The sequence below is a fragment of the Pithys albifrons genome, chromosome 4 (assembly GCF_047495875.1).
Source record: "Pithys albifrons albifrons isolate INPA30051 chromosome 4, PitAlb_v1, whole genome shotgun sequence".
In the NCBI taxonomy this organism is placed as follows: domain Eukaryota; kingdom Metazoa; phylum Chordata; class Aves; order Passeriformes; family Thamnophilidae; genus Pithys; species Pithys albifrons.
Genome location: NC_092461.1, coordinates 12,139,137 through 12,151,900, shown reverse-complemented (window position 1 = coordinate 12,151,900; position 12,764 = coordinate 12,139,137). Strand labels below are relative to the sequence as shown.

The window sequence follows — 12,764 nt, the reverse complement described above, 5'->3', positions numbered from 1 at the left end:
TCTGCTTTCTCTTCCTCTCTGGCAGAGCCTACCTCTTCTTTTGTTCTACCAATTATAGCTGGAAGAATGAAAACTATTTTCCTGGTAGATTTCGGTCCCCTGAGGCTGAATGATTTCTGCTGCAGGGCGAGATCTCTTGATCTACCATAGTCCTTTCTGTGGTCCGTAATGTAAGTTGTCTGTACGCAGGCTTAAATGAAAAGCTGAGGGTAATGAGACAAGTTCTCAGTGGAATCCTTATGCTGTGCAGCTGTAAAAACTTAATTTAGGAGTCAGAATTAAGAATGCAGGCTAAGTCGTAGAGGTAGTGACTTGTACAAAATCAAGTTTCTGAATACATAAGGCTGAGAGTTCACTTCTCAAGGACTACATACCAACTGATCACTCTAATGCTAGACTACTGAAATAAGGTGTGTATACCTCCATGTGACAGAAGAAGTAAATTACATATTACAAAGTTTTCACATGAAAATGAAGATTTACCATGATCACCTTGGGGGTTGCTTTACTTCCTCTGTTTATTTTCCAACTCACCTATGTGGTATTTCTTTTCCATCCCGCAGTTTTCTCTTTCCTTTCTGTAGCTTGTGTTCTTTTTTGGCTGTGCTCCTCTGCATTTGAAGCAGTCAGAGAAACAAGAGCAGTAGGGTTACATGAGTCTTTTCTTTCCTCTTTTCTTCACTGAAGGGGTCTTGTTACAAATGAAAGAGTGGACTGTGAGATGGATTATCAAGGTTGGGTTTAGTTTGAAATAGCTGTTCCTCAACCCTATCTCGCCTGTCCTTTCTGTGCTGATTTGACACCCTAGTCAAATGACTGCATTTAAAGAGTTCACAATATCTGAAAATTTGGAGTGCTTTTACAGTGTATTTCTGCAAATGGAACCAAATATATTCTAAGCAATAAAATACTATCAGAGCCTGAAAAGACCAAGCCAAAAAGTTTTTCTTCACAGAATTAGTATTACAATTTAAAAAAGAAAAGAGTACTATGTTCAAGCCATGTTTTGCTTAGCTATATTAATCCTCATCTGTTTGTAAAACGTGCTTTCATCCTCAGTTCCTATTTCCTGAATATTTGAACAGAGACACCAGATGTGCACAAACTGACTGATGGGCTAAATTGGACAAAATTTAGACCAGGAGCTATACTTCAGCCACAGTCTGAGATGATTCACTTGCACATGGAGTTTTATTTGATCCAGTGTCCTGTTAACTGCAACCACGGATTGAAGATTCTAAAATTAAAAGGCATTATATGCAATTATATTAGTAATTAGCTAAAATCATGTTGAATTCAAAGGTAGAATTGTGTTTAAATAGAGCTGGGAATATTTTTCAGGTCAATGCACATTGACTTATGAAACACACACAAGACCAAGAATGTCTGCAAAAACCCAATGAAAATGCATAAAATCTAGTATTCACTAATTAAAGCTAACAAAAGAAGCAAGACACATCTGTATACAATTTATCTTTTCTGCGAAGGATTTCATGTGGAAGTTAAAAAGGCTAGATCTACATCTAAAATCTGTGAGCAGTTAAAGAGAGCATGTAGTCATAGAATCGTTAAGGTGGAAAAGGCCCTTAAGATCAGGGATTCCAACCATTAACCCAGCACTGACAAGTTCACCACTAAACCATGTCCCTAAACGCCATGTCTACACGATCTCCAGAGATGTTGACTTGACCACTTCCCTGAGCAGCCTGCTTCAACACTTTCAGTGAAAAAATTTTTCCTAATATACAATCTAAACTTCTGGTGAAACTTGAGGCTTTTTCCTCTGATTCTGTTATATTCAAACATGTGTAATTAACACCCATTCATACAAACCTGTGAGTGGCCCTGCAAGAGACAGGTACGGCTATTAGAAGTGCCCCAGCAAATCAGTTTGAGCTTCTGAATGTGCAGCTGGGCCAAGAGTGGCATCACACAGTCAAAACTTCTTATTTCCAGTCAGAAATCTAGTTGCTATATTCTTTACTAAATCAAGCATACTAATCATCTGGGTAGGAAGCTGCTAAATATAGAATTGCAAAAACCAGTAGGATAGATCAGAAATAAATGATCAGTGTTAAAGGAGAAGCAGAGCTCAAGCTAAAACCTAATTCTTCCCCCTGCAGGGATCTTCAGATCCACCAGAACACCTGACTGGTAATTCTGTGATTTGCAAAAGCACCAAAGCGCGTTTGGTTTTTCATGCTTCCAGAATTTTGGCAACAGAAATGAGACAATCTGTTTAATTTCCTGTGTGAGAGGGATAAACAATGCTGTTTTAACATACTACACAGTCTGTCACTTTAGCATTTGATGGTGCCATTCACATTGTACCTTAGGCCAGCTGTGTGTGGGTGTGTAATTTTGACTGGAGCAAATATTTTAAAAACTGAATTTTGAAGATTTGTTATTCTGAAATACGGCAATCTAAAGAAGGGAAGAAGTATTTCAGATTGCCAACTCACACCGAGTTTAGTATCTTATCAGAGTCTCTTAGACTGGTTGATTAAACAGAATATTAAAAGGATTAATCATTAAGGCTCCTAAAATAAACTTGTGTATCATTCATGGAAGAATAGAAACTTCACCATCTAGTGGCTGCCAGTCAGAGTCAAAGGTCCCCTGTTCACAGGGCTCAATCACTGACCAAGCAAGTGCAGACAGAACAGGTTTTAATTTTAGGATCTTGACACTGTATACTTAGTCCATGGTTGAACTTAACAAGAACTGGATCAAACAACTCTCTGTGGGCATTCTAATCTTGGACTCTGGGAGGTACAGGTCCTGGTCTGAAGTGTCTTCACTTTAGCACATCACCCCTTTGGTACGTATCTGGTGTCTCTGCTCAGATATTCAGAAAATAGGAACTGAGGATGAAAGCACTTTTTACAAAAGTGCTTTTCTTATAACCAGCTGAGGGTTAATACACCTAAACAAATAGCATGGTTTGAACATGATGCTCTGTTTTATTGTAAGTAATAATAATCCTGTGGGGAAAAGCTTCGCTGCCTTATCCCTGTAGGATCTCCCTAAACCTTGCAGTCTCTTCATGTTTTTTATTTACAGTTCTGTTTAGTGAAATGTACAGGAAAAATGCTTAGTGTTGAGGACATTTGTAAAATCTTGGAGCTCTCTAGCCTGAACAGAATTCTATAATTATGGGGAGAATGCAAAAGCAAGTGTTGCTTCCTCTGTCTGCATTTTATCTAGTGTGCCTGCCTTTGTCTGCTGTGCAACTGAAGTGTGCAAATAGTTTCCCAGAAATAATAGTTCATTTTTATTTAGGGTACAAAGATAAATGAGCACTGAAGTCTTGGGGAAGTGCAGAATAAGGTTGGGTTTTGCTATGAATATACACGTAAGGATCCCAGTAGCTTCAGGTAATTAGTTGAACCAAACCTCTGATTACTTAGAGTTGTCACAGTGTTAATACTTCCACTACAGAACTCTACAGAACTGTAGCGTAGTGACACTGGATAACTCATAATCTGTCTATGGAGACAAATAGCTATGGTCACATGTCAGAATAATTAGAGTCTAGTCAAGTTAGTTTGATTCGTTAATTTAACAAATTGAATTTTTTCAGCTAATTACCTAGTGTGGCATAAATATGATTAGGGATGTTCAGGGAAGAAAACTGTTCCTTTTTTGCTCCACTAAATTAATGAAAATATTAAGGAAATTGTACACTTGGAGTATGCAACAATGTCCAGCTTCATAATCTGAATTTTGTAGCCTCCATTACAGCATTACTGGGCTTCTGGGACTGACTGATGCAGTATCCTCCTCAAGGTCCCCAAAATACTCTCTGAAAAAGACTTATCTTGGCTATTCTGCTCCACACCTATAAAAGAAACTCTCCTTTCTCTGTTAGATGGGTCATCTCAGCTAGGCATGTAAGGTGGTGTCACTGCTTTCTGTAACCCTGGTGAAGTGGACAAAATAAAGGACTGTTCAAAATTCTAGTACCTTTCCAATTTTTTGAACTATTTCCTTCCTTAAGCAGTGGTTTAAGAGGTTAGGGATATTAAATTTTACTGACAATAAATAAAGAAATATGTAAAATTCAACTTTTGGGGATTACATACAAAATACTCTCTGTGAAATCAGCCTGACTCCCCTTTGTCCTTTGCAGTGTATCCTTTCATAAATTATAGTGGTTTTACTCTGTTCTAATTTCCATTTACTGCTTTTCTTGTCTTGGACATTTGGGAAGTGAAGGTGGCAGTATATATAGTGAATAAGTTATATTTACATTATTTTTTTTTCTTCTTAATATAGTCTCTTTTCAAAATTTCTTCCAGCACTGATTCCTTTATTTCAGAAAGCTTGCCAAAAATAATGTTTTGATGCTTCTGGTTTAACCTATGTTATTTAGTCTCACTTTAGTTCCCTGTGAAACCACACTTTGATGAGATAGAAATAGCAAAGCAGAGCAGCAAAGCAGTGGTAAAGCAGAGCAAGCACCCTGAGGTGCTTGCTCAGGTACAAATTTATTGAGGAAACCTGAAGCAAAAATTCAAAATAAAGTGTGAGAGTATTACGGTCCATATCTTTGTATAATAGTGCTTTAACACAGACTAGAGTGCCAATGTAGAAAATCTTGGATCTGTATAACAGTGGTTGATGTCTCCCTAATTTTGTGTCCAAGCTGTAATCCCCTGAAAGGATGTTAGTGAGGGGGTTCCAGCCTCTTCTCCCGAATAGTAAGTGACAGAACAAGAATGACCTCAAGCTGTGCCAGGGGAGGTTTAGATCAGGTATGAGGAAAATTTCTTTACTGATAGGGTGGTCAGACATTGGAACAGGCTGCCCAGGGAACTGGTAGAATCACCAGCTCTGGAAGTGTTCAGAAGGCATTTGGATATGGCGTCTGGGGATGTGGTTTAGTGGAGGACTTGGCAGTGTCGTGTTAACAATTGGACTCCATGAGCTTAGAGGTCTTCTAACCTAAACTATTGATTCTGTGATAATGTCTATGTATGTTAATCATGTTCAGTGTGCACAAACTCAGAAGTTTATTCCCCAAAACCCACAAAGTGTGCCTTCTAGCTAAGCTGCTTCTGTTTTACCATATCCTCCAATCCACCTTTTCTATTTTGTTTTGTTGGGGTTTGTTTTGGTTTTTAAATCTGTGTATTTCTTGCACCCTATCTGTTTGGTATTTTGCAAGCTTCAGGAGCAGGTGCTCTCCCCTCCACATTTCCACAGTGCCTGGCATAATTGGGAAACCAAGTTCTATGGGCCTGTAGTTAAGTACAACAGTAATCTGGATCTCCTGAACCTCTTCATCCAAACTGTTAGCTGTAATATCACCAGATGTATAGTCAACTGTATATGTAAAGTTTAATAGTAAAGTGATTTTATGTGTTGTGATTTATAAATCGCGTCACTGGAAGAAGTAGGAATTGTTTTGGTCCCAGGCAGTAATGTCAGGTTCCAGCACATCTCTGACTGGAAATGTCTGAGCCCTGCAGAACAAATTCACTGACTCAATTCCTGTTGGAATTAAGAGAAAACATCTTGTGGTCACCCTAATCTATGTTTCATGTCTGTGGTTTTAAATTATAACACAATAACCTGTACTCTGTCAAAATATGTTTCATTTCACAAAAGAAATCTTAAAACATTAATTACTAAAAGGCCTCATGGCTTCCTTTTGCTACTGTAGTACAAGTGTAAACCTTCAGTAGTTTGTAACTTACAACAGCAGTTAAAAAGAGACTATTCGCAAAATCATGAATAGTTGAGGTAGGAAGGGACCGCTGAAGTTCGTCTAATTTATCCTCCCCTGCTCAAAGTGGCATCAGGTAGAGTAAGTTACCTGGGACTGTGCCCAGATGGGGTTTGAGTGTCTCCAAGGATGGAGACTCCACCACCTCTCATGGCATTCTGTTCCAGTGTTTAATCACCTTCAACATACGAGATTCTTCTGTGCAACCTCTAAATTCTTCCTGTTTCCCCCCTGGCTGCATGCATCAGTGTACAGGCACTTCAGAGCCACCTGGTTGGGTTGATTTTGCAGCAAAGGTGTCAGTGCACTGCCTATGCACTTTCCTGCTGGCGTACCCTCATTTCTGTGCATACACTTTATGTGATCACCCTCCATCCCACCCACTACTCACTGCAAAGTCTCTCCTGGCCATGGCACCCTGCAGTCTTTGCACCACCACTGCCTCCCCATCACCACTGGTTTAAAGCTCTCCTTGCCAGGCTGGGCAGCCTGTTGGCAGGGATGCTTTTGTCCCATTTTTCATTCTTACTCAGGGTAGCTTGAGACCAGTGGAGCCACATGCAAAGCCACATGTGACTTAGATGCAAAAGTACTGATAAAATGGGATAATGAAGAGTGTTTGTGTGAAGAGCAGTGATGGAAGAGGAAAAAGTGAAAAGGCAGTAAGTAGGGAAATAGCCTTCTCTCCACTGAGAAAATAATTCACCAAAAAGGAGAAGCAGTTGTGTGCTTATGACGTTTACTTAATCTTTATAATCTTTGGTGAGAAATACCTGTATTTCGAAGATCTCTGCTGTTGACAAAATTTGGTTGAATCTGTGTCTGTGTGTGTAGACACATGAATATGCCTACATAGATGGCCAAAGAAAATATTTCCTAGTGAATAAAAATTGATTGACTCTACTTAAAAAAGAAAAGAATTCACAATATGTATGACCCACCCTGTATATGATCACCAAACTGAAAAATTCATCCAGCATTTCTCCCACAGCACTTTAAAATTATGAAGAACAAATATAGAGTCAAAATCTGTCCTTCATCCCTGTGATTGGCAGCTTATTCCAGACTGTGCTTTAATAGGCTTTCTTGCACCCATGTGTCAGATTAAATGGTAGAAATGCCAACTGGATGATAAAGTAGTATCATTTCTGGAAGTATTGGCTTTTAAAGTTATCTTCGATGGGATGCTTTACTGAGGCATGTCCATACATTAGATAACCTCGGCATGCAGAGAGTATTTTAAGACCCACATAATTTTGAAACACCCTTTAATATTTAGTGAAAGTCATGATACATTCCATACACATAAGATCAGAGGCAGACCTTCCAGGCTTGTTTTACTTCTTGGGATAGATGCCAAATTGGGAGCCCACAGTGATGTATTTTGTTTTTCTGTAGACAGTTAAAGTGGCACAACAAGCTCCTCTATGCTGTTCCATTGACGCCTGAGCCCTAATGTTGGGCAGCCACCTTACAGAGCTTTCAAGGAGAATAATAAATACAACTGTCTTCACATGCTTATCTTTTAATCTGAGATTTCCAAAACAAATGCTGCCAACTAATAAGATATGCAAGTATGGGTTCTGAGATCTTGAAGTGTGATGTCAGAAAATTCACTTCAGTAACTAAACTCCAGCACCTGGTACTACCAGTACTGTTATTAAACCACAGGCAATGCTATCTGTAGCTAATTCTGTTCTCTCTTGCTGTTTATCCACAGATGATACAAGAAAAAATTAAAAAGTTCCTTCCCTAAACTTTACGTTTAACCAACATCATTTTATATCCACATATCCACAAAACAAAAGATTCAGATATTCAGAGATTTTGTAGCAAACAACATGCTTACCTATTTTCTCATTGAGCTAGCTGCTGCTTAGAAAGAGGAAGAATTGCATGTAAGATTAGATTCAAAATAGTTCTATGAAATGGATCTGGCCCCTTTATGCAGCAGCCGGGAGAGGAGTAAAGCAAATCCCGGCCTTGATGTCTAAACAGTATAAACCACTTTTAGTATGTTGACTTGTAGAACAAGTGAGGCATGAAAACAAAAGCACAGAGCCCTCAGTAGTGGCAGTGAATATTTTATCTTACCAATAGAAAGCAACAAGAGACCAAATCCTTAAAGCATATGCTGTGCTGACAGTGCATTCTCATTGTGACAGTAATGGTATTTGCAATCCCAGCTGCACTCAAGCCTGTGCTGTAAAAGCACACATTCCTAGGAATGAATGTTGCTCCTCTTGTCCTTTACTGGCCCTTAGCCAGATGAAGGAGCTTCTCTCTATTGTGTATGTTGGCCTCTATAAATGGATATTCAAACCATTATTGCTTTACCTGGAAGTGAAATTAGAGAGATTTTGGCATCATTTTCACAGTGCTGAAAAGTATCTTTTTGTGACTGTAGCTATTTGTGTATAAACCAACCTTTCTGAGCTTTTGCAAATATCTGATATAAAATTTAGTGACTGGATCCTCATAGAAATGTTGGAACAGGAGTACCACTGTTACTGTTGTGTTGTTGTTTGAGTGTAGTTGGTAAGAATATTTAGAGAGTGATTCAGTGCTGTGAGTAGCAAGTATTCACCACTCTCTGCCAGTGATCATTTTGACTAAGTCTAGTGAGTTAAGAGCTAGTGAACTGAGTACACATAAAAGAAGATGCTCCTCTGGGAATGTGTTAGAATGTGCATGCTCTCCAGTTTTTCCTAGCACCCACTCATTTGTTGTTCTCTCCCAGCTGAGGCATGAGATTCAGAGGGTATTGCAGAATGTTGTTTATAAATTATGGAGTTACTGCCTCATCCTGTCATCGGTAATGTCAGTCCAGCCTTCACTACTCAGCTTTTTCTCCTGTCTTTTGTCAGCTTGTAAGGTTTTACATCCCCTGCTTAAAGTTGTTCCCCATCACTGCATCCATCCTCAGTCCAGGTGTTTTGTGTGAAATCCCAACAATCCTACATCAATTTCTTGTTTCCTACTTCATATTTGAGCAATTCAGGATGTTTTGGGTGCTACACAAGTGTGAATGCATAGTAGCATTTCAAGACATCCCAGTACTTCTTTGGAGAGATAGCTTTGAAGAATGTGGGTGATGAACTTTAGAGAAAGTAAGGAAGCAGTATGGATTGTGGTGTAGTAAAGAAGGGGTAAGCAGAAGACAGATTAAATCCTGAAGTTACACATAATATGCATAATTTTTGCTAAATATGACCTGTGTTATCCTGAAGAGCAGCAACCGTCTCACTTCCAGCTCAGCCTCATGCTTAGGTCTGATGTTCCATTCCACAGCTGCTGCCAGGCTGCATGGCACCCTCTCCATCTCCCACAGCCAAAGCCACAGCAGAGCCTCTAGCAGCTCCAGGGTCCCACGCATGGTTTCAGCTCAGACCCAGCCTGCCCACTTTGCTGCAGGAGATGTCACTCATCAGAAAGGCAGGCACCCCGCATAGAACACAAGCTTTTCTATACTTAGAAGTGGGGGTGTTCAGGTAAATATTCCAAATATAACTTTAACCCAGTTAGCTGGGGTACCAGAGGCAAATGAATCTCTGTAGCACACAATTCATATGCAAACACTCAGACTTGGGTGCTGCCTGCAGGCTGGATTCTCAGCTCCCACATATTCATTGCTATTGCTACCTAGGCTTGGTGAACTTAAATTGGGCAATGCTCCCTGTCCTAGCTAGAATCATAGAATCATAGAATTGATTGGGTTGGAAAAGACCACCAAGATCATCAAGTCTGGGACCAGCTTGTTACTGTGTGAGTGTAACCAAAACTGCATATTCTACACCCTCTATATCATTTCTAACAAACTGTTAGCAATCGATCATTTGCAGCAGCTGGCTGGGGCAGACCTCACCCCTCAGACTACAAGCTGGGTGTTGGAGAACCCTGTGAGATAGGGTCTTCACACCAATGACACAGGTGTGACAACTCCCCAGTGGGGAGGCAATAGCATCTTCCCACCCAGCCTGAGGGGTCATGTCTGCTAATGGGCTATTAAGGATTCCAAAAATATCCCATGGCTCACTGAGTAAATCAACCATTGTGAGACTCCTGGCCCTGGAGGAGGTACTAGGCATTCCCATCTGAACCTAAGCGTATGCAGTCTTGGGGTTTCAGAACATCTAATACCACTCATTGGGTCCATAGGAGGACCAGAACCTCAACAGGACTGCGAATGCCACTCTCGATCAGACTGCGACCATCATCTGCACCAAGAGGTTTTTCCTTTCCTTTTACTTTGGACTCAGGAGGACCACATGGTCCTCAGCACAGAGGCTAACAAAGACCATTCAGTTTGTGCCTCAGGGTGCTGTGTTTTATGTCTGAGTTTTGTGGGTTAAAATCAATTCTGTCTCTGTATCATGGTATTTATTGTAATCTTTTTATTAAATTGTAACTCTGACTTGTAATCTCTTTTTGAGTTGGTTTCATTTCGCCTGCCGGTTTGCCTTTAAACCAGCACACCTACATTTCTGCAATCACATTTCTGACTGTACTGTAAGTGTTTGTTTTATCCTCACACTATAGGCATTTTATACTAGGAACATTATGTAGATGGGCCAAAATTATAAACAAACCAATTGCAAACCAAGTTTCTTTATGAAGTGGATAAAATGTAAATTGCCATTTATCCAAAAGACATGATTTACCTTTCAGTTTCCATTGATGTATAGGATATAGCTTAAACCTCTAGAAATTTCTGAAAATGATAATACACTGGTTTTGTTTCCATTCATTCACTGATTAAACCGAATTAAGTATCAACATGGCTTCTGATCTGATTGTAGTTCTAAGTTCTTTCCCCAAGGAATCATCAAGCATAGATACTCCTAAAATAACAGTGGGAAAAATAATGCCATGGAGAAAAGTTTCTTGGGGCTGACAGGATAGATTTGTTTATCTTCTAATCATCTAACAGTGTCCTACCTTTATTGTAATTTTAAAATTTTATTTTACAGATAGACGTTCTGGTCAAGCTTCAGATGCTTTTGTTTGAGTAACCTCAACCTCCCTATGGACTCAACAGATGTATCACGAAATGGCATTGCTCACTGGGAATGCAGATCCTGAGTTCAGCTCCTACTCCTTCAACAACTTGGAAAACCTGTGTGAAGTGCAAACCAAAAAAGGATTCTTCTACAAAAAGGCCAAACTTCTGCATCCTGGAGAAGACTTGTGCTGCTTAGCCCGCCTGGATGACCGGTCAAGGTTTGTGATCATCAATGTAGGCGGTATTAAATACAAAGTTCCATGGACCACCTTGGAGAACTGCCCCTTGACCAGGCTTGGGAAGCTAAAATCCTGCAACAATTATGATGAGATCATGAACATCTGCGATGATTATGATGTTAGCTGCAATGAATTTTTTTTTGACCGAAATCCTAGTGCCTTCAGGACGATCATGACTTTCCTGACAGCTGGGAAGCTGAGGCTTCTCAGGGAGATGTGTGCTCTGTCTTTCCAGGAGGAGCTTGTATACTGGGGGATAGAAGAGGACCACCTGGAGTGGTGCTGTAAAAAGAGATTGCGACAGAAAGAGGAAGAGGCAGCTGAGGCCCAACTGTTTGAAAGGGAGATGGTGTTTAGTGAAACTGCGCAATGTGCCTTCCAGGACAATAGCCGATTGAGTTTGTGCATGAGAAAGCTCAGGGATATGGTGGAGAACCCCCACTCAGGGATCCCAGGAAAGATCTTTGCTTGTATTTCAATCTCTTTTGTTGCCATCACTGCAGTCAGCCTCTGCATCAGCACAATGCCAGATGTCAGAGAAGAAGAAGATCGGGTGAGTGCAGCTTTTCTCAGAGTAAAGCACCTTTTGCATTATTGTCTCCTCAGGGAAGGTGACAAGCAAAATCATTCCAGCAAATATGCAGGTAGTGCATTCAGTTTGTATGGTGTGGAGAACTGTCCTGGGGTAGAGCTTTTAAAACTGAAGGAAGATTTGGCCAAACCCTGCTGTGCCAGAACGGCTTTGCCAGTTCACATCAGCAGATGCTTTACCCAACAGATTTGTTTTCTGACTTCTCTAACCAGATGACAAACTAGCTATTCTGGGGATGAAAATTGACCTTGCTTGTGGCTTAACTTTTTGAGTTTAAGTTTAGAGCTAAGAGAGCAATTTTCCCTAAGGATAGTTCAAAAATTTGAATGAATTCTCAGTACCCCAGTGTAAAAACCATATCTGAAGTATTTTGATGTTATAGGGTGAGGTAAAGGCAAAGCTGAGGCAGCAACTTAACAGCAGAAACAGAGCAATCACCCCAATTTTCAGATGTGTTTAGTATTCTCAAATGTAAGCTGTGGATGATTCATGCCCTTGAAAATCAAGTCTTACATATATTTTGTTTATTCTTTAGTTCACCAAATTTCCTAAGGGTTTAGTCCCTTTTTTTTGTGCAAGCAGTTCACTTTCCTACGATTAATTGTATGTAGGTCAGTGAGAGCTCATCTGAAAAATCATTCACGTTTTCTTTACATATGTGCTGAAATGCAATGTAAGGGGTTTGAGGGGTGGGGATGTTTTGAAGAGTTCATGGCCTCTCTAGTTTTACCCAAGTTCAAGCTTGATGCTAAATGTTTGGGCTTAATTCCCAGCCTCGTGATCAATAAATGTGGTTATGAACTTCAGCTTAGTAAGATAGTACTTCAACCCATGAAGTTCTGCCTCTCAGCTGAGGGCTGAGCTGTCCTGGAAGGACCACTCCTCCTGTGTGCCATCATCCACTAGCAGATGTTTCTAGCAGAGAAGAGGATGGACATTTACACTTTTGTTGTGCTGAAAGTAAAATTCATGCTGATGGCAAATGTGTCCAGCCACTCCAGAGAGACCCCTGCATTTGACTGAGTACGTCATGTACAGTTAAATCCACCCTTTGCTTGCCAGGTCTGCTTAGGTTATGTATCAATTGAGTCTTTTGTTTTGGAAACAAATCATTCAGTAGCAGCCAAGAAAAAATATGAAACCTTTGGTAGGTTGATTGATACATGATTTATTATAAGATCTCTGTTTTAAAGGCTTTTT

The 12,764-nt window shown here is 40.1% G+C and overlaps 1 protein-coding gene across 3 annotated transcripts in view; it reads left to right on the top strand.

Moving 5' to 3' along the window:
• Positions 1-12,764, top strand: part of KCNG2 (potassium voltage-gated channel modifier subfamily G member 2) — a 59,711-nt gene that overhangs the window by 23,536 nt on the left and 23,411 nt on the right. For all 3 annotated transcript variants that reach the window (XM_071553472.1, XM_071553471.1, XM_071553473.1), the window contains exon 2: positions 10,702-11,525. In XM_071553472.1, the coding sequence (XP_071409573.1) occupies positions 10,770-11,525 (756 nt within the window). In that variant the 5' untranslated portion in view covers positions 10,702-10,769. The remainder of the gene's footprint in view (positions 1-10,701; positions 11,526-12,764) is intronic.